At 36.0% G+C, this 21,356-nt stretch overlaps 1 protein-coding gene across 1 annotated transcript; it reads right to left on the bottom strand.

The window, feature by feature from the left end:
- On the bottom strand, nt 1–15,398 carry LOC129266037 (cytochrome c oxidase assembly protein COX20, mitochondrial-like). Its single transcript, XM_054903919.2, has 4 exons — nt 15,170–15,398; nt 7,883–8,000; nt 6,569–6,632; nt 1–5,425 (listed from the first exon to the last, which is right to left on the bottom strand). Exons 1-4 carry the CDS (start codon nt 15,200–15,202, stop codon nt 5,314–5,316), a joined length of 327 nt encoding a protein of 108 aa, XP_054759894.1. The 5' UTR covers nt 15,203–15,398; the 3' UTR covers nt 1–5,313.
- Between the last annotated feature and the right edge of the window lie 5,958 nt (nt 15,399–21,356).

Raw genomic sequence — 21,356 nt, 5'->3', positions numbered from 1 at the left:
CCTGATCATTTAGCTGTGTTATACACTGATTGTATGCCTGAGTACAACCGGAAATCTTCAGAATTTTTAGCCAGAGGCCGTGCAAACTGTTTACCAATACCATCATATTGCCTGATGATGTATTGCAGAATATATTTCATAGTAAGTTCAAATTTTGATTTGTGATTATACTGCTAAAGAAAATTGAAATGTATGATGTTCGACTTAATATAACATCAATTTTATAGTTTACAGCATTTTAAAATGTGTATTTCAATTGGTACAGGTAGCGTAGGTCAAACGAAGGGTGGACAAACAATATATTTACCCCCAAAACTGATCTTGAGAAAAAAAGAAGTTTATTGAATTTTCTATGAAGTATGAAGCAAATGTACTGAGATGCGGTGAAGTGTTATATCAATTTATGAATAGAAACTTGAATCGACTTAGGTTCTGTTGTTTGAAGTTATTGATTATTTTGATACCAGTTTCTGAAAATGGTAAAAAAAAACATGAATTTTCTTCTATTTGTCAAACCTTGAAATTTGTCTTCTTTAGATATTTCACCATTTTCGGGAAAGCAAATTGTTCTAACCAATTTGTCTAATTAATATGAGACGTTTAGCTACAAGAACTGAAGTATAAGCTACATGTAATGTAACATTTTTAGCCTTTTGTATACTTTTTATTTCATACCAAGAAAACAAAAATGCAGTCATCAATACATCTTGTCAGTGAATTATACAATGGGAGATTTCATGTCAAGATGTACTGTACATGTGTTTATATGACATACAATAAACTCTGCCTTTACTATAAAATTCTGAGCCATCTATTTCAGCAGATATCCTGCTCAGTGTCTTTTCATTGATAATCATTTCATTCCATCATATACAAAACAAAACCACTTTGAAAAAAAGCTAAGAGGGAGTCCTGCGTAAAGACAAGGCACAAACTTCTGTAAAGGTGACTTTGTCAATATATCCTTAAGCAAAACTCTCGGTTCTTAAATGAAGTGCTAGTAATATAATTCTTGCTTGTAAATGCAAGTCAGAAGTTAGACTGTATCTGTTAATCCATCATTTTAACTTGCAATTGATTTGAACATTGATTGTGATATAAGTTACATGTAATTCTCAGTTCCCAACGACCTGAAAGAGGCCTGCTAATTGTACAAAAAATGGATTCTAGGTACAGTTTGGTAATCTATTTGTTACAAACCAGTTGAAAGAGTACCCCCCCCCCCCATTACAGGGTCATCAAGAAATAAACATCCATAACACTGAATTACTTTATTGGAAATAGTCCTATTCAGAAAGGAGCTTTGTACTACATGTACAGGTAGTCATAATATATTTTACTTTGAAATGAGCTACCTGTCACGAAAATAAAAACATATTGTCTGTACAATATACATGCTGGACATGTCACACATTCACATTTAATTTACCTATCTGAACATCATATTGCATAGAGTTAGAGCATTTACATTGTAAATGAGCTAATAATAAGAACATGCTACCTGTATAGTATGTATATTGAGCATGTTCAAACTATGTTTGTAATGAGTTTTGTATGAAGGAGTGTATCATGAATGGTCTTGTCGGATGTTTTTATTTGACCAAGTAATTTGATAGTAACCATAGCAACTGTGCTTCTCATCCAATCAAAATCTAGAGAAAAGATTTCAGATCTGTCAACATGAAAAATGTTGATGAAACGCTCCCCTTGCCAATATTCACTGCGTTGGGGTGCATATGAACGCCCCCAACTATTAAGCCAAATTTAAAAAGAATTTAATGCTATACTGCTAGCAGCATAGGCTACCTAACATTCATCATGATTTTTGGCAGAGAAATCCTTCATGCAGTCAAGTCAACCTTATTGGCATAGGAAGGAAATTGGGCAGACATTTAAATGAACCTCAATCACTGCACACACTCTAAAGAGTTAGTTAAAATTGAATGGAAAAAAGTGTCCTTCTGTAGAGGCTGGGAGCAATTCAACATTCATCATCCTTGAGTTCGATTGGCTGAGAATAACATGTATCTGACTGTTAGTATATTAAACTGTTGGATTGAACGAACTTTGTCTGCTATTAAGATATCTGAAAAGTCATTCATGAAACCCCTTCTTGATAGTACATTTTTATTTTGTAGTCTTTCATTAGATCTCAGAACATTAAAATTGTAAAAACTGTATAACAGTCTCGCCCTTGTCTTATTACAGCTTCAATAATGATGATGTAACACTGGGAGTTGTATGAAAGGAGCGGGGTCAAGCTGGTTTCTTTGATCCCATGCTCAACACTGCCTATAAGTTATGCCCTAATCTGCATCTGTTAACCAGCTGCACCGGCCGCACAGAAACGTTGTTAGCCTACCAGAGCGCTAACAGTAAGCCCAGTCACATCTTTTGGATTGTTAAGTCATGCATTGTTACAACATTATGCAATGCTGCCACATAACCGGTTGTAACAGGGCCTCTGTTAGTGCACTGTTAGCGCTAACAACGTTTCTGTGCTGTCAGTACGGATGGGTGTTTCATAAAGCTGTACGTAAGTTAAGAGCGACTTTAAGAATGACTGGTGAACCTTTCTTGTTGATGGTAGATTCATTGGCAATGGTTTAGCGCGTATATAAGAAAGAATCACCAGTCGCTCTTAACTTACGAACAGCTTTATGAAACAGCCCCCTGGTTTCACAGAATGGTTGAATAATAAGGGTTTAAAACTCTCGAATCAGTACACCATGTCTCAGCAACCTTTCGCTGTCCCTTTTAGTGATATCCTCAAAATGGTCAAATATGTTATTGCATTTCATGAACAAACACAAACTTTGTAATTCTTTACTATTTTCAACTATTTACTATTTGTTACATTAAACAAGGTCATGGCATGGATTAAAGATAATCAGCTCGTCCTCAACACTGAAAAAACTTGTGTCATGATAATAGGTTCTCGCGCTAATCTCAGGAAAATAGATTCTTTCACGATTTTGTTAAACGGTGATTTGATAAATAGAGTTCAATTCACCAAATGCTTAGGAGTTTTGATAGATGAAGAACTGAAATGGTCAAAACAAATAGAAAATGTATGTAAACTTACTCAGAAAAGCATTGGCATAATAAAGAGAGCGAAAAGTTCTTTGCCTGTGCAGTCCTTAAAGTTGCTTTATAACAGTTTAGTGTTGCCAAGATTTGATTACTGTTCTGCTGTATGGTCGAATAGATTTCAATCCCATACAATTAAGCTGCAAAAAATTCAGAAGAGGGCTGCAAGAATTATATTGAACAAGACATACGACACACCGTCGGCTGATTTGTTCACAAGTCTTAAATGGATGACACTAGACAAACGATTTGAGCTCAGTCGCGTTTTGATGATATTTAAATGTGTCCATAATTTAGCACCTTCTTACCTTCAGGTAAACTTAACCAATCCAAATGATGTACATGAACATCATACCAGACAGAGAGACAGTGGATATTTACGCGTGCCCAAGTTTCGCACTGATTGTTATAAGTGTAGTCCAATCGTATCTTCAATATTTAAATGGAATAAGCTTGATAATTCAATTAGAACAGCTCCTTCTGTCATTTCATTTAAGAGAATGTTTAAAAGAACTTGTAATTTATAAATAACTTGCGGAACATCCACTGTTGTGCTTATTTTGTGTTAGCATGACCTTGATGATTTGGTGTATATTATCAGTATTTTCAAGATGTCCTTCTTAATTAATTTGATTTATTGATATTTTATTATACGTCAAACGAGTGCCCGTCTGCGTTTTGTTTGCTGCTAAGTTTGTTAATGTTTCGTTTTACATTCAAATCCTAATGTGAATCTTAATGATGTAACATTCTGTACATACGTTATGCATTTTGTAAATATGTTTGTTATTCAGGGCCTCATGGAAGACCACTACTTATTGGTGAATGGGCTACCCTGTCAAAATATCAGAAATAAATAAATAAATAAATAAATAAAAACTGCAAAAAATATCCCAATAAAGTAAAAACGGTCACAAGCAAAGTACCTTATATCAAAGATTGTGAATCATGGATTTAAGGACAGGACATTAACTTGAGTGCAAATTATTGGAACATAATCAAATATTGAATTTTTATAAAAAAGGCTAATTTTGATCGACTCTGGTATGCAAATTATAATATTGGCACAGTGCTAACTCTGACAAGCTTGTCCGATGATGTCCTTTTGCCATTATTGATGAGCTTTATAATTTGTATTGCATTTTAACCAATAAATTCAAAGTTGGTACTAAAAACTAGGATCCCGAAAAAATCACAACAGTATAACCGTGTGCTGAGTTGAAGATCAAAGCCAAGTAGCATGTTACAAATTCCATTGTTACGCTTCAGAACCCATCAATGCTTTTTGCATAAATTACAAGAGATACAGCTTCTTCCTAACAACTCTCTGATTTTCATGGGGTTCCATGCAAAAAATTACAATGTTTTTGTACAAGGTTTTGGAAAAAATGGGAAGGGAGAGGGGCTACCCTCTGGTTCCGCAGCCCCTGAACCAATGAGTACTAGTGATATACTCAAAGCTTGAAATACAGGGAAAGGGAAAATGATCAATGATATAAACTAGCAGTTAAATTATAGTTTCTGCATCAGAACTACATATTATGTAGCAGATCTGAACCATATTTTTGAATTTATTAATTTCAATTTACTTCTTTATGTCATCTTTCCTGTGTTTAAATTGAACCAAATAATCACCATATTTTAAAGACAAACATGTACAGGAATATGTGACAAGTTGTGAGCAAGTGATTGAAAATGAGAAATTGAAAAAAAAATGACAGGAAATCAAGAAAGAATTTTGTTTCCAAATGTTGACTCAGATTTGTCACTTTTGTAGGGTCCTTTGCATGGATATCAAAATATGACACAGTCACAATGTATACTGATACTATAAAACTACAATGCATAATATACAATTTTCAGATATCATAAGTTGTAAGATCAAGAACCAGTTCAAGAAAGTTTACTTAGGATGGGGTCAATGAGAACTATACTGTTCATATCATTATTGTGAAGATTTATTATAATCAACCAGTGGCATAGACTGCTTGATATACCAGTAAGAGCACTTCAAAATTAAGGTAGTTTCTACCTAAAACACCTGGAGAATACAAGACAAAGTTCTTTGAGGTTTATCATACTTTCAAATGCCATACATATTATTGTTAACCTCTTTAGGGGATAAGAGTTTACCTTTACAAACTTATCACCTCTTATCATGATTCGCACAAATATTTTAAATCATATATTATGTACATTGCAGCAGTTTTTAATAGGTGGATATCATCTCTCTGGTTTATATTGATGTGAAACTTCCCTAGGTTCAAGTCCTTGAAGCTCTCGAAACCTCCGCTGCTGGATGGTCATTTTTGCACGGTTATATCTGCAGTAGGTGCTGCAAAAAATAAACAAGATGGGCTTAATAGCATTGGAGAAGACTGTTAAGAATTCAAACAAAAATAAAAATACTGAAAGTCTGAAACTAATATTTATCTTTGTGTTTCTCTTTGCTCTTTAACACAAATATTGTTGGAAGAAAAAGTTAAATTATACCCTGATGGAAAGCTCATGAGGTTTTAACACAATTTAAGTTTTATGCATTTCCACCGTTTACCAGCCGAGTATTTACTGCACTGAACACTTCAATCTGTGTGCCTTGAAAAGGGGCTCTATTGTGACTCTCGGTACCCTGAGTTCTCATTATATTTGCATTCGTGTGTTGAATTTGTTTTTTCTACTTCCAAAGGAAATAAATTTGAAAGAATTAAGTGGTGAAATGGATGGAAACCTAGTCCTTTTGGATTTTGACTCTACTTTTATGAATAATTATGAATAATTTTTTATTCAGGTATGGATACTATGTCAGGCAAAACTATACACACAACTGAAATGCAAGTATAGATTAAAAGCTGCTCCAAAGCAGTACATGGAACAAAAAATGTTTTTCAAAATAGTTTAGAGCTGTGGGTTCCATCACTTTGAACCGGATATATACTTTCAATAATCATTTCCATCTGAAAATTGTGAAAAATTATAACCTCACACAAAAATAAAGGTTTTGAAGTACAATCACATGTAATCAAAACCATATTCCAATATCAGAGAATTAAAGCAAATGAGACACGCAATAAAACCTACCTACATAGTTGGCATATTGAGTGTATTTTTCAACTAAAGTACAACTCCTGTGTACCTGCACATCATAAGCCTTGTGTTCCAGAAAATGTTAAAAAATATTAATAATCACTTTCGAAGACTAATATGTTGCTTTCAATTTTACCTCCAAAATTTACAAACAATGCATATGGATGCAGAAGATTCTGTTTTCAATATTCTTCAACATGTTCTTCACAAGACATTTTGAACTTGCTACCTATAGCAACCAGAGAATGTATGTATTTTATATTTAATATCATTTTTAATCGAGACTGTTTACACAGATTTTAAAATACATACATTTTCTTTTCTAAAAATGGTACTTATCATAGAAGTAATTCATGTTTTTACAATATCAAAGACACCACAGTATATAACTTACAACGAGCTTAAGGTGACTGCAACAAATGAAAGGACACCCATATCAGTTGAGCGCTTCACACGGCCTATAGTAAAAAATAATATAGAAAAGGTTATTTTGATGTGAAGTATTCATATTTTTAAAACCATAAGGTGGGAGGGATAAAGTTTAAACTTCAAATAGGACATTTTTGCCAAGAATCTGTGAAAGTATAAAGTCAAGTGGTGATATAAATTCTTCAGAAGTCCATGAAGAGATAGTGTACTGAGTGTAGAACTGAACACTTCTTTCGAAACAGTTTCAAATGGCAGTTCCTATTCTAACAAAAAAAAAACATACAAATTCCATTCCTAAAAAATAGTTTATTTTCTAGCTTTTACTGCATTTTTAGCTAAATGTACATTGTCAAGCAAAACAGATCTATTCAATTTAACAAATTTAAAGAATTTAAAAATCTGAATCTATAAATATAAAACATGAACTTCTAATTCTTTTCATTACATTTATTTCCATTCATTCCATTTCATTTATTTTTGGTGTGATATCAATTTAACAAGGAAATTATGGATTACAGTGAGTTGGAAGTTCTTAAATTTTGCAGTGACATGAACAAATTTAACATGGGCTATACATGTATGCAAAGTCTAAATAATGATAGGCTATAATAATGATTACTAGAAAGGCTTTTAATGAATTTTGTAATGATTTATCTTGGGTTTATCTCTACTTAATCCAAGTGAATTTGATATCAGTGTGGGTATACAACATGCAGGATTGACAATCTAACTCAAACTACTTTTTCCCCTTTCAAATGGGGGGGGGGGGGGGGTCGGTGGTACTCTGAAATAATAATATGATTTCAACAGAGTAAAACCAGACTTGTAGAAAAACACTGAAAGTTTTATTTGAAAATCATGGAATATAACAGTTTATTACATTTTGAATTGTTTTGATGGAACAGTTATATGACTATCTTCATGGATATACAGTGAGCGAGATAATGATGTAGTATCCCCATAAATTTATTACATGAAATAACAATTATCCAAACTTTTTCCTCCATGAATGTAAATATAGGATTGACTAAGATCATCATTATTTTGTTACAAGGGAGACATGCTTTCCAATATGGATGCATGAAGATATGAAACAATTATGATTTCATGTAATAAAATAAGAAAAGGAAATTTGAGGGCACTAATCCTCAAGATACATTAACCTTGTTTAATATTTTTATCAAATCAAATTTTTGACAAGATTTTCAGTTTTTTGCTCATTTACTCTAATTTATTTACACGTTACTATTTTCAGCCTAGACTCTTCCTTAATACTTACTTGTAAAGAGAAATGTAGCCAGCCCAACACTGAACCCTCCACCTATGCCATATAGGAATGCTGTTCTCATGCACGGTACTCCATGGATCTCTCCTGTTACACGAGACAACCAAGATTCCTAGGGGGAAAAATCATTACAATTAGCTTGGCCCTCTACTGCATACCATAGTTATTTTCATGTACAACACAAACATAACAGTTGATATTATAGCTGGTTGGAAATTCCAGTGGACATCATTCAGAAACTGAAGGGGAATCGAACCCAAATTAAAAGTTGTTTTTAGAGGTTAAATAAAAATACAACAAATAGCTTTAAAAAAATAAGAAAGGCAGAAGGTGAACAATATCAGACAAACAATATTAAGGAAGTTATGAATGTTATAAATTGTAATCACTATACCTGTAAAGACTTTAAATTGGCCACAATGGTGATGTCATAGTGATTGCAAAGCCAAAGGACTATTGTTCCATTTACTCCAATAAATAAAATATCTAAAATGCCATTTTGTTTTCAACAATTTTACTTCAGATTATATTTTTCTTTCATAAGGACAAAAAAATATGTTACCTGTGTTAGATCATTACTGCCCCTGGTATGGATAATAGGTACGAAGGAGAAAACCACAAATCCCTGATAATTAAGTACATGGCCTATGGGAAAGTTGGTCCTACCACTTATCCTAATTTTTTTTACCAAGTTGCCCATTTGAAAGCTACAGTCTTAGGGATCTCAATATTAAAACAGTCATAACTTTCTTGTTGTTTGTCCGATTTCTTTCAAACTTTATCATTCTGCCATACTTATATTTCTCCTTTCTTACATAACATTATATGACCAGGTTGTTTTCCCTTTAAAACATTATGTTAGTATGGCGTTAGGATTTTTTCAAATGGTTCATATATGATTTTCTGAATGATTCTGATAAGCAAACATTTTTTTGTTTGTTTTACTTTCAATACTTTGCTTATGTTTCATAGTGCAACATATATATGTTCAAAGAAGTGTTAATAACTCTGTATGTTTTTGTTATGCAGGGGTCCCATGTAAACAGTATCACAATTACTGATACAACTTTCCTTTTGAAATACACTGGAATGAACATTTAAATAAATGAACCCCCCCCTGGAAAAAAAAAGATGGGGGAGGAGGGTTTTCGAATTGATAGGATGACAAGTGATATTATCATCTACATGTAGGTGTTAATGGGTACTATATAGGATGTGAACATCAAAGTTGTTGGCTGCCTTAGCATTAAGTCCCTAGTTTTCTGCATTATGGAAACTAGAAAAAAAATCACCCATTTGGGTTTGACAACTTGCCATGCTTGCCACTCATACAAGGAAACCAAACTTCTGAATTAGTCGCATTTTGAATTACTTTATCACCATGATCACAGGAATATCTGAATGTGATCGATGGTTCCATGACATTTGCTCAGGCAACAATTGCACCAAAGGAAAATCTGCACATAAAATCTAACAAAACCAAATCAACCCTAGGCCATTTAATAATCTGGCAAATTTTGAAGGCATCGTAAGACTAAGAGATATATTGCAATATAGATCTACAGCAGTGAGTCGCAAGTTTACAAATTGTATTTGTGCTATATTCAGTGGCCAACTGGCCACTAACAAAGACATTTCCGGGGCTTTTCCTGGGGATTCTTATAAGCATCTGTTTTGTTTTTCAGAAACGGACTCATGTCTAAGGATTATTCAGTTGAAAAATAGGACCCACGGCTATGGATTTCTTGCAACAGCAAGACCCATGGCCATGTCTAAGGACTTTTTTGAAAAAACGACCCACTGGAGCAGCACATCCCCGTATGCGATATTCATGTGAGTAACCCCCCCCCCCCCCCCCCCCCCCCGAGAATAGAATACATATACGGTAGTCTCTCGCTCGTGTGCCTAGTGTGCAAAACACCTTTCTCCACCACTCATTCAATGAACAAGATTATGCTCCACTCACACACATGCGAGGTTAGTACATGTATGCTATACTAACCTCGCACAATGCATGTCGTTTGACAAAGGATTTTGATGTTTCCTTCATCACATGAATGTGGGGGAATAAAACGCCCCAAAACTTTCTATACTTACAAAAACTGCATTACTTTTAAGATATTCAATAACTTTATGATAAAAATATATTAAAATTGTTTTTAAAAATGATTTTTTTAACGCTTACCTACACATCTCGGCCAAGAACCTCGGAAGATCCTTTCATACTGCGGTGGAACTCAATCAAACAACAATCGAAATGTGAATTTTTCTGATCTTACAGTCTCGATTCAATTCGTCAGCGCATAATAGGAAATTGTACAAAAAAATCAACGGGTCGCATCTAATGTAAAAACTTATAGGTGAAGTACGCCAATTTTTGACAGCGAAAAAACAAGACCCAGTCAGAGGAAAAAAATACTGAGTGCCTAGAATGCAACAGAAGCTTCCAATGTAAACAAGCAAGCGTATGAATAATATCACGTGCCCTCTCGCAGCTCTCTACATATATCAGATCATACGCAAAAAGTCCGGATGTGAGATTCAACCTTCTTCGGCATCGAGACAAGAGTATTTTATACCAAGGTTTTTACCTGACTGCTAAGAAAGCACAAATGCCTGTGAGCAAGCAACCAGGGGACCAACGGATTAACATCCTCTCTGAGGGACCTGGTAATCACCCAAGGGTTCATTACATGCTGCCGCGCAGAGAAAAATCAAGCCATAGAAGTCGTGTGTTGTGGACACCAGAAATGGGATCCCAGCACGCGCGACCCACTAGTTAGAAATCCACTGCCAAACGCGGTTCATGGTGCGGTGCGAGGTTAGTATACTAATACTAACCTCGCAATACGTGAGTGTCTGGTAATGAGGATAAATGCCTTACCAAAGCACTCACACTAATACGAGGTTAGTATATGGTATACTAACCTCGTACAAGGGACCGTGTTTGACCCTGGATTTCGAAGTAGTCGGCAAACATCGCTTCATTGCTGAAGTAATATTTGCCGAAACTCCTTCTCGCTACGCACCGGGGCTCTTTCCGGTAAGTAGCAATACATTAAAAAATTATACATATATGATTTGGAAATAACTTCATTATAAAAAGAGCAAATTTCGCTTACCTCGGCCTAGCAAGTGACTTCCTTTGTCTCTTCTACGGAAATACAAGGAAGCCCGTTGGTGGCGCTAATAAATTTCACAACCTTGATTCAGCTCCTCGGTAATTTTATAACTGTGTCTAAATTCTTTGAATGCGCAATTCTTATGATTAATTTACTAATTATGGGCACCAATAAATGAAATACCTCAAAAACATAATTCAAGATTACTATTGGCGATGATGACACTTTTTTGCAATTAATTTAAAACGATGACTAATAAAAAAAAAATACACATGCCTGGAATGAAACCAGCAGTACAAGCTTTAACGAACGTCAATAATACGGTATACCAAAGTCTATACAATGAAAAGATTGGACACTTCACGGACTTCGCGTAATGCCTTGCGTCGATTTGCGTGTAAAATAGTGTAGGTGCCTAGTCTTTCCCTTGTTGTGTCTTTGATATGAATATAAATCGCGCGCCCTCTTTAGGAGAAAATTGATATCCACGCTAAGTTTTTTCAAGTCTATTGACAGATCTTTTTATAATAATGATCATGATGATGGTGAAAATGAAGATAATTTATGTAAAGAAATGTCGAATGATGACTGCATTAATGATGATTTTAACATGAATGAAATGAAGAATGTTTTACAAGATTTGAAAAACTCAGCGCCAGGTAAGGATGATATTCATGCGATTATGTTAAAAAACTTACCCCAAATAGCGCTTGATGTCATATTAGATCTGTACAACGACATATGGAAAACTTCACATTTCCCTTGTCAGTGGTATGAAGTTGTTCAAATACCTATTTTGAAACCTGGAAAGGATCCTAGTTTAGTGTCGTCCTATAGACCAATTTCTTTATTATCAACCCTGTTTAAAGTCATGGAGAAAATGATTAAAAACCGTCTGAATTGGTTTTTAGATAATAAGAAGAAGTTAAACCCACTTCAATCAGGATTCCGCAAATATCGTAGCGTCAAAGATCATTTAGTCAGGATTGAAACAGATGTTCATTTAGCATTGAAGGAGAAAAAATATACCGTGGCAGTTTTTTTAGACCTGGAAAAGGCGTATGATTCGTTATGGAAAGGAGGTCTCTTGAAAAAATTGTCAATGTTAGATATTAGTGGAAAATTATTTTTCTTTATTAGAGCTTTCTTAAGAAATAGATATTGTAACGTGAAAGTTAACAATAGTATGTCAGACAAGTATGTATTAGAGCACGGAATCCCGCAAGGGAGCTCATTAAGTCCTGTCATTTTTACATTGATGTTAAATGACTTAAAGATTAAAGAAAGTGGAGTAAAGCTATCATGTTATGCAGATGATATCGCGATTTGGTTTACTAGCTCAAACTTAGATCTGGTTCGCCAAAAGCTGCAAGAAGCCCTCCATGAAATCGAAATCTGGTGCTGGAGATGGAAATTAAATATTTCTCACACAAAGTCTGTAGTTTTAGTTTTTACCAATAAACAAAAGAAAGATATTACTTTGAAAATAAATGGGCATGTTTTGCCTCATTGTGAGCAGTTCAAATTTCTTGGTATGTGGTTAGACTCAAAACTAACTTGGTCTAGCCACATTAATGCGATTATTGATAAATGTAAGAAAAGATTAAATTTATTACGTTGCGTTTCGGGTACGTCCTGGGGGAATAGGTATGAAATTTTGATGATGATATACAAAGGTCTTATTTTATCTGTTTTAGACTATGGAAGGGAAATGTATGATTCTGCCTGTACATCTCATAAGAAAAAGCTTGACTCTATACAATATAGAGCTTTGAAAATCATTACAGGAACGATATACAATGTATCATTAGAGTCTTTACAAGTTTTGACTGGTGAATTACCGTTGTATCTTCGGAGAAAACTGTTTAATGATAAATTTAGATATTATTTGTTGTTTAGCACTTTATGCCATCCAAGTAGAGAAATTTTCATTGAACATACGAACAGACACGAATGGAAGGAAGGGGAAAGACCTTTCAAACTTCGAGCCTGTAGTGATGAGGTACTTGTAGAGAAGCAAGACAACTTATTAACAAGAATCCCGGAATGGCGTTTGTCCCGCTCCCCTGTGTCGTTTTGTGCTCATCGTATAATTAGAAAAAAGGATATGCTAACGGCCGAGATGAAAGCTATCGTTCTAGAAAGAATTGGAATTGTGTGGAATGGTTATTTACATATATATACTGATGGATCCAAACAGGAAAATTTTAGAACGGGGGCAGCATTTTATGTTCCTCAATATAAAATAAAAAAGTATTTCAGGTTATCCAATGTAAGTATCATGAGAGCGGAACTCCTGGCCATTTTAATGGCACTTGAGTGGTTAGAATCCTTTGATAAACCATGTTCAGTTGTAATTTTTTGCGACTCTTTGTCAGCGCTGAATGTGATTGATTCATATTTCATAAAATGCACCATTGTTAATGAAATTTTATTTAAAATTCATAAACTCAGTATGAAAGATATCTGTATTAATTTTGAATGGATTCCCTCACATTGTGATGTTAACGGCAATGAGATCGTCGATAAAGCTGCCAAGAAAGGAGCCGCGAAAAATTTTTTAGACATCGTTTTACCAAACACTATAAATGAACTCACATGCTCACGCATGACATTTTATAAAAGTGTCTGGCAAGCAGATTGGAATGCGTCTAGAAATGGTAGATTTTTATATGCTATTCATTATAATGTTTTTAAGCAGGCATATAGAAAAGGTTTTTCTCGGAAAGAGGAATGCCTCCTTCATCAAATCACAGTAGGTAAGTGCAAATTAAACTATTTTATGTTTCAAATTAAACAGCACTCTTCCGGCCTCTGTGATGTGTGCAAAAAATTTGAGACTATTGAACATTATGTTTTATTTTGTTCAAAATATGTAAAGGAGAGACGCATTATGTTTAATAAACTTAAGATGAATGACCCGAATCTTAAACAATTGTTAATTAATCCCGATTATACACGGGAACTACTATGTTTTATATATGCCACTAACCGTTTTTACAGTTAGTCAAACACAAGAAGGATTTAAAAATTGTATTAATAAAAAACTAAGAAAAGACAAGACAAAATAATAAGAAGGACGTGTAATTGTATGTGATATCACATTTGAATTGTTATTTGACGAATATTTTAAGAAATTCTATAAATATATAACTAGTAGCCAATTGGTTAGCTGGTGTGCCCTTTTTCACGAACAATCATTTAGCACGCGCGATATTTAATTTCTCTATTTGTATTGAAGTATTATTCCTCGAAGATGTTTAATCTTGTAGGACCTACTAATATAATAGGTGGATGGGTGACTAATCTATATTAATATGTCATATAATCGTCACCAATGGTCTAACGTCGTATGGATCTCCTTTGCCGACGACGTCCTACTTACGAAAGTGACTGGCGCGTATAATCTGGAGAGATTGAAGAGCGCCATCATATTCAACAACAACAACAACAACTAACCAATTTTTATCTCCGTGAAATCTTCACTAAAGATCAAGAAAATATACATATTTTTAAAAAGAAACTTCAAGGAGAAGTTAGGGTTAGGGTTTCAAGGAGAATTATGCGTGATATTTTATGTGGGCAAAAGCCCAGTATATTTTGGATGTGTCGCGTGAATATGACTGATATTCCTTCGCACGCGAGATGATATGAACCCATGGGTGTTACCAAAGGGCACTAGCGCACCATTTAGGAATCGAACCCGGGTCAACGGAATCCGAAACCCCCGCTCTACTGACTGAGCTATCGAGCCTCCTTATAATTTATATCATCATTTTTATAGAATTTTTTAACTAGTAACTAATAGTAATAGAAAGACAAATGAAAGACGAAGAGCGAAATGTGGCTTCATATCGTTCGGGAATTCAGTTTTAATTTAGAAAAAAGTGATGTCATTATTTTAACAATGTATGATCTAGTGTCTAAATAACAAAAAATTCCATTAAAGTTTTGCGGGTGCTGTGCCTTGTACTTTCCTGTGCACTGCTCTTTGCTCTCCAGTGACTCCACGCACCACCGCGAACAACTTAGTCTACTGACGTAAATGTACATTGATGGGACTGAACGAAAAATAAATACAATCGCGTACAACCTTCGGTGATACATTGCAAAAGTTATTACTTATATACTTAGTAACTTTTCATTGTTTGTCACTCACGCTTTGATTGTCATCGTTGTCGATCCCAGCCATGATGCCGATCTATAACTGATTCACAAAGTAAATGAGGGGAGATTTGTCTAGCAGCTGCAGAAGTTCCGACTTGCGTAATATGAGTTACAGGGGGTGTCCCGAAGCAGACAAAATAAAAACAAATTAAATGTTATCACTACACTGCAGTGGTGCCATAGATTAGAGATATCGGTACTAATGATATATCTCTATGAGTAGTGCTCATCTCCAGGGGCGGATCCAGCCTTCGCCAATAGGGGGGGGGGGCCGGAAATTTTTTCAGCCATATTTTCCCCGATCGGCCCCTCGAAAATGATTTTTGGTTTCTTTGAAGGGGTATTCCTAATAGTCACTTCTTAGTTTTATTCTTATGTATAGACATAAATATATAATATCATAATCCTTAGCCCGGGCCCCTCGGGCCCCCCCTGGATCCGCCTATGCATCTCCGATCCCCATGATTGTCGATCCGGGTTCTCAAGAGTAAAAAAGAGAGAAATTAAAGAAAGGAAAATAGATGAACAAAAGGGAACATATCACAGAAACATTAAAAAAAAACTGAGAAAGAAATTGAGTCACCGGCCACTCTTTCTATATGAGAAGATCAACGGAAGATGATCTCCTAGATAAGAGGGGGGGGGGGGCATAGGGGCGCTAGAGAGGGAGACGGCTATCTGTATTTTATTTGGTTTGGTTTTATTTTGTTCATTGTATTATTAATATATATATATATATTTTAATTTTCTTCCCATCATGCACTGAATTGTTATCACTTAGTTCAGGTTCAGTACGTAGGCATATAGGTGATGCATTACGAATCGTATTAAGAATTGAAGTGATTGAATATACGTTGTAATTTCCTTATTGTTGAAATAAAGACATGTATAAAAATTATACATTAATGATATATATTATGTTTTATACTGTGCATTGGCGGCGGAGCAGATGATTATCTTTTGTATTTGGGGGGGGGGGGACGCCTATTGTTGCGTCCCCCCCCCCCAAACACAAAAGATAATCATCTGCTCCGCCGCCAATGATACTGTGAGTCCCAGAAAAAAGGAACCCATAATTCGGTATAATTTTTGCCATCATAATCATAAATTTACCTCATGAGATATACATCAATTAAAGATAAGATATGCTTCACCTCTTTCATTTGAGGCCCATCTCAACGTTCCAGGGGCGGCAGAACCGGGGGGGGGGGGGGGGGGCAGGGAAAAGGGGACATCCCGATAGACCGCGGGTCCGATAGACCGCGGGTCCGATAGACCGCGGGTCCGATAGTCCGCGGGTCCGATAGACCGCGGGTCCGATAGTCCGCAGTGTGTGTAAAATTATGATCAGATATATCAAATGTCATCGAGAGGTCCAAAGGTCAAATGATACGAGGCCATGGGGTTCTATCAGGTGCGGATCCATGGAGGGCCGAGGGGGAACTGCCTCACCCCCCCCCACCCCCAGCTCAAAAATGAGGGGGGGAAGAGGGGAAAAGGGAGAGAATAAAAAAAGAAAGAGGAAGATGGGAAAAGAAGAGAATAGAAAATAGAGTAAGAAGGAGAAAGGAAGAGAAGAAAAAGGGGAAAGGAAAGACAAAGAAAAAAGGGAGAAGAAAAGGGGAAAGAAGAGGGAAAAAAGAGGAGGGAAAATGAAGAGAAGAAAAGAAAGGAGAAAGGAAAAGGAGGAAAAAAAGAAAAAAAGAGGAAGGAAGAGAAGAATATTTAAATAGAGAGGAAGATGGGAAGAAAGATAAGAAAAAAGAGAGAGAGGAAGAGGGGAAAAGAAGAGAGAGAGGGAGGAGGGGGAGGGAGAGAAGAAAAAAAGATTAAAAGAGAAAAAAGGGAGAAGGAAAGAAAAAGAAAAAGGGAGAAGTAAAGGGGAAAAGAGAAAAAAAGTGGAAGAGGGAAAAGAAAGAAAAGAAAAGAACGGAGTAAGGAAAAGGGGGAAAAGAAGAAGAAAAAAGAGAGAGAGTAAGTGGGAAGAGAGGAAAAACGAGAAAAGAGAGAGGAAAAGAGGGAAAGAAAAGACAGCAAAAAGAGAAGAAAAGGGGGAAAGAAAAGACGGGGGGAAAGAGAAGAAAGGGGGGGGGGGGGGAAAGAAGAGGGGGAAAGAAAGAGAGAAAGAAAGAGAAAGGAAGGAAGGGGAATGTGGATAAAAGAAAGAAAAAAGAAAGAAAAGGAGATGGGAAACGGAAGAGGGAGATGTTGACCTGGACGTCGATTTGATGGCGCCAAAATGACGTTCGAACTATGGGGCGCCGAATTGATGTTCGATCTAGCGGGGCACCAAATTGATGTTCGAACTAGGGGAGCGCTAATTTGAATTTTGACCATAATACGACACATACATGTTTCAGAGAGGGGAGGGAGGGCAAAGTTATATTTCACATGGGGGCGCCAAGTTTATGTTCAACCGAGGGTGCCAAATTGACCTTGAACTTAGAGGGCTTCATGCAAATTCATTTTCGACCGGGGACGCAACATTGCCTGTTTATAGTGAAATATATGTCCTGCCAAAAAACTTCAATTAATGCGGCTGAATTAAAATATTCCGTTTTACGATAACAGAAAAAAAAAATGTTTTCGAGTTTTAAGTCTGTTTAGCGAGATAGATACCCTGTTCAGGTTCACAAACATTGCCCAAAATGTTCAATTTTCAGGACAAAATACATGAAATTTCATTTTTAGATTACATAGGGCTTAAGAGATTATTACACATTTATGTTGCTTATAAAGTAAAGCTAGGAAATGACTGTTAGGACATGGGTGTTTTGCCCCCCCCCCCAAAAAAAAAAAAGAGAGATTCAAGACTAAGAAAAAATAGAGAGAAAAGAAAAGGGATTAGGATGAAATATAATATTATTTTCCAAATATTATGTCAAAATCTATCACAACCTTGTATTTTTGTAATAAAAATGTCAGCATATTTGCTTGCTCGCTTCGCTCACTGGCAACTTCTTATTAATTTTATGCGATACACCATATCGAGCCCCCTCGAAATTGTTGGCTCATTACGGCACTGGGACAACCCCTTAAAAGAAACCAAAAAAATCAACTTTGAGCGGCCGATCGGGGAAAATATGGGTGAAAAAATGGCCCCTCACCCTAATGGCGGAAGCTGGGTCCGCCCCTGACTTAGGCTTTCAGGATATAATACATGATAAATCTATAAAAAAAATCAGATCGCGCTTCGCGTTCTCATTATTTATTTAGGCCTTGTGAGATACCTCAATTTGTTTTTAAGAATGAAATATCAGATTTTCTTTGACGTCTACCCCCCCCATTTCATTTATTTTTTTAACTTGGTGCCCTCGCCACCCACCCCCCCCCCCCCCCCGTGCACCCATGCTGAATAAATACGCCACTGAAGAGGAGAATTAGTCGATTGCTTCGAGATTGCATTATTCCCAAGAGGTTATCATTAATATTATTGAAGGGTATTCTAACACAACAGTACAGAAACTACAGCTCCCGTTCACAGAATATTCTAGTAGTAGTCCGGCAGCCCAGGAGATTTATTCAACCGAAAGCCGGACAAGCAAATGACCCCATAGCTGGATGGCATGGACCCTGAAGTTTACAAAAATGCATTGCTGCCGGGTTTTATCCGTGGTCTTCCCGCCGAAATGACGCAATCTATGACGTCACTACAAAATGGCCCTATTTCACCATTTTTTTGACCTTCTACACATAGCATAAAGTCAAGGGAAAATATGTCAGCCCAACCATGCTTGTTTTGTATGAAACTTTCAGAATATATTGTTTAAGTAGTGTAAAAGAGACATGCAAAATTTCATGAACAGAAATTATTGTTTACATATGCAAATTACGTCATGAAATTTGCATCTCATTAGTTTGAGAGATTTCTTGCATCAAAAATTGTCGAAAATAGATTTAGAATTTTATTTTCTTTTTTAGTGTACTTTCTTTGATATATTTCCTGTCAAGCATAATACCATTATCTTCATCAATATCTCTACTTTTAGAAAATATATTCAGTAATTGGAAAAGACATTATAGACTGTGATTTCAGCCCCCTTTTCAATATCGTGCGCACATAGAAATCGTACGTTTTGGGCCTATTTTTACCATATAGCTGAGGTGTGAGAACGATATGCCCACTTTATCGATGTTTCCTGCATTTTGCATGATATTATATCATATCAAACAGCATATTTTCATCTTCATTATGTCTCTGCTATTAAATGAATGATCTCAGCAAAGATTGATTGCCCACTGGGCAGTCTATAGGCTACGTTTTCAGCCTAGTTTTCAACCACAAACATATACCATGTATGACTGCATTATTGCAGTCGAGTCGAAAATGGGGGTTCTTGTGCACCATCATAATATATAGGGTAAATTTCCGGGGGGGGGGGGGTAACAGTCCCTGACGATAAAATATGGGGATAATATTTTCCTTGAAGTAGATGTCAGGGGGCGATTGTCCTTTGGGTCATTGTTATAGAACCCCAATGGACTCGTATCATTGGCCTTTTGACCTCTTGATGGCATTGGATCTCACTATATCCTGACCAATGACCATAATTTTACACACACCGCGGGCTATCGGACCCGCGGTCTATCGGACCCGCGGACTATCGGACCCGCGGTCTATCGGACCCGCGGTCTATCGGACCCGCGGTCTATCGGACCCGCGGTCTATCGGACCCGCGGACTATCGGACCCGCGGTCTATCGGACCCGCGGGCTATCGGACCCGCGGGCTATCGGACCCGCGGTCTATCGGGCTGTAACCAGGGAAAATGCCCTTTCTTCAAAATGGAAAATGCAATTTTTTCAAAATGAAATGTGCCCTTTTTCCAAAATGAAATACCGTTTTGAAGTAAAACAAAATACATTTTAGGTTAGAAAATCACAAATTTGTTTGGCTCGCGCTTCGCGCTCGCATCAATTATTGTTTAGTATAAGGTATTCCTCCTGTTTATGGTTACAAAAATGCATATAATGTCAATTTTTTAGGTTGGAATATTTAACATTTTTGGCTAGTGTTTCGCGCTCGCATCAATTATTGTTTATTAAGGTACTCATTATGTTCATGGTTACAAACAGTGCTTAGAATATCCAATTTTTAGCCGGTGAGAAAATCACAATTTTCTAGCTCGCGCTTCGCGCTCGCATCAATAATTGTTTAGTTAGATACTCATCCTGTTCGTACTGAAATGCTTAGAATGTCCAGTTATCAGGTTGGAATATCATCCTATTCATGATTCACTAAATGCAATCTTAAAAAAGGTTCCTTTTTGGTCAGAATATTAAAAATTCGCGTTAAATAATTTTTATCTCAAACTTCTCTCAGCCATTTCATTTGTCACTACATTCTACGTCACAGTGGCAGTGGAACATGTTTAAAAGGGCGAAGGCGAAGCAAATATGGGTATATCCCTTTTTACAAGAGTAGAGGAAAAAGCCATTTTTGGCTCGGAAGGTTGTTTTGTCATCCCCCTCCCACCCAACATTCAATTGCCCCTGCCTCGTCTAATCATTTCAAGCATTTTTTTTAATACAAATTTTACAGACAGAATCACATTCGCTGCCATAACCGGTAGTCCATTGTCGCTTTGTCGGAAATGCTTATTTTCAATGTTCCGTCCAATATGAAATCAAGCATGTTTTTATGCAACTTTTTATCGACCATGCGTCAGACATATTTTACGCACAAGGTCTCATAATTATGAAAGGTGAAAATTGGATATTCAAGTTATGAAATTTGCTTTCCGAATAGATAGCAATAAAAGCCAATAAAAACTCACTCAAAGTCGTAATTTGCTCGTGCAAATTAAAATTTGCAATTTGCTAGCATCACTTTTCATTGTTCTAACTCGGTCATGCGTGGATTATAAACGTTGAGATGGGCTTCAAATGAAAGAGGGGAAGCATATCTCTTCACTGACGTATACATCTTATGAAACAAATTTATGATTATGATTGCACAAAATGACACTGAATTCCGTTTTGTGATTGGAACTAGAAATGCAGGACTCATAACAGTCAACATTCTGGTTCTGAGTAGAGAATATGATGTTTAATACTTATTACATCATCAGTAATAATAATAATATTTTATAAGAGGAATAATAATAATAATAATAATGATAAGAACAATAATGGAAGAAGAATTACAGTCAGTGATCTATAGAAATAGATGGTAAACAA

This window comes from Lytechinus pictus, chromosome 7, assembly GCF_037042905.1.
Source record: "Lytechinus pictus isolate F3 Inbred chromosome 7, Lp3.0, whole genome shotgun sequence".
Lineage (NCBI taxonomy): Eukaryota > Metazoa > Echinodermata > Echinoidea > Temnopleuroida > Toxopneustidae > Lytechinus > Lytechinus pictus.
The sequence above is the reverse complement of the archived record's forward strand: the minus strand, read 5'-3'. Positions and strand labels throughout refer to the sequence as shown.

Bases quoted from the DNA above. Each gene is read 5' to 3' on its own strand.
- LOC129266037 (XM_054903919.2), bottom strand. From the start codon at position 15,202: ATGGCTGGGATCGACAACGATGACAATCAAAGC. The intron at 8,001-15,169 runs GTGAGTGACAAA...TTTTCCCCCTAG, and splicing joins ACAACGATGACAATCAAAGC to GAATCTTGGTTGTCTCGTGT. The intron at 5,426-6,568 runs GTAAGTTATATA...TATTTTTTGCAG, and splicing joins GCAGTCACCTTAAGCTCGTT to CACCTACTGCAGATATAACC.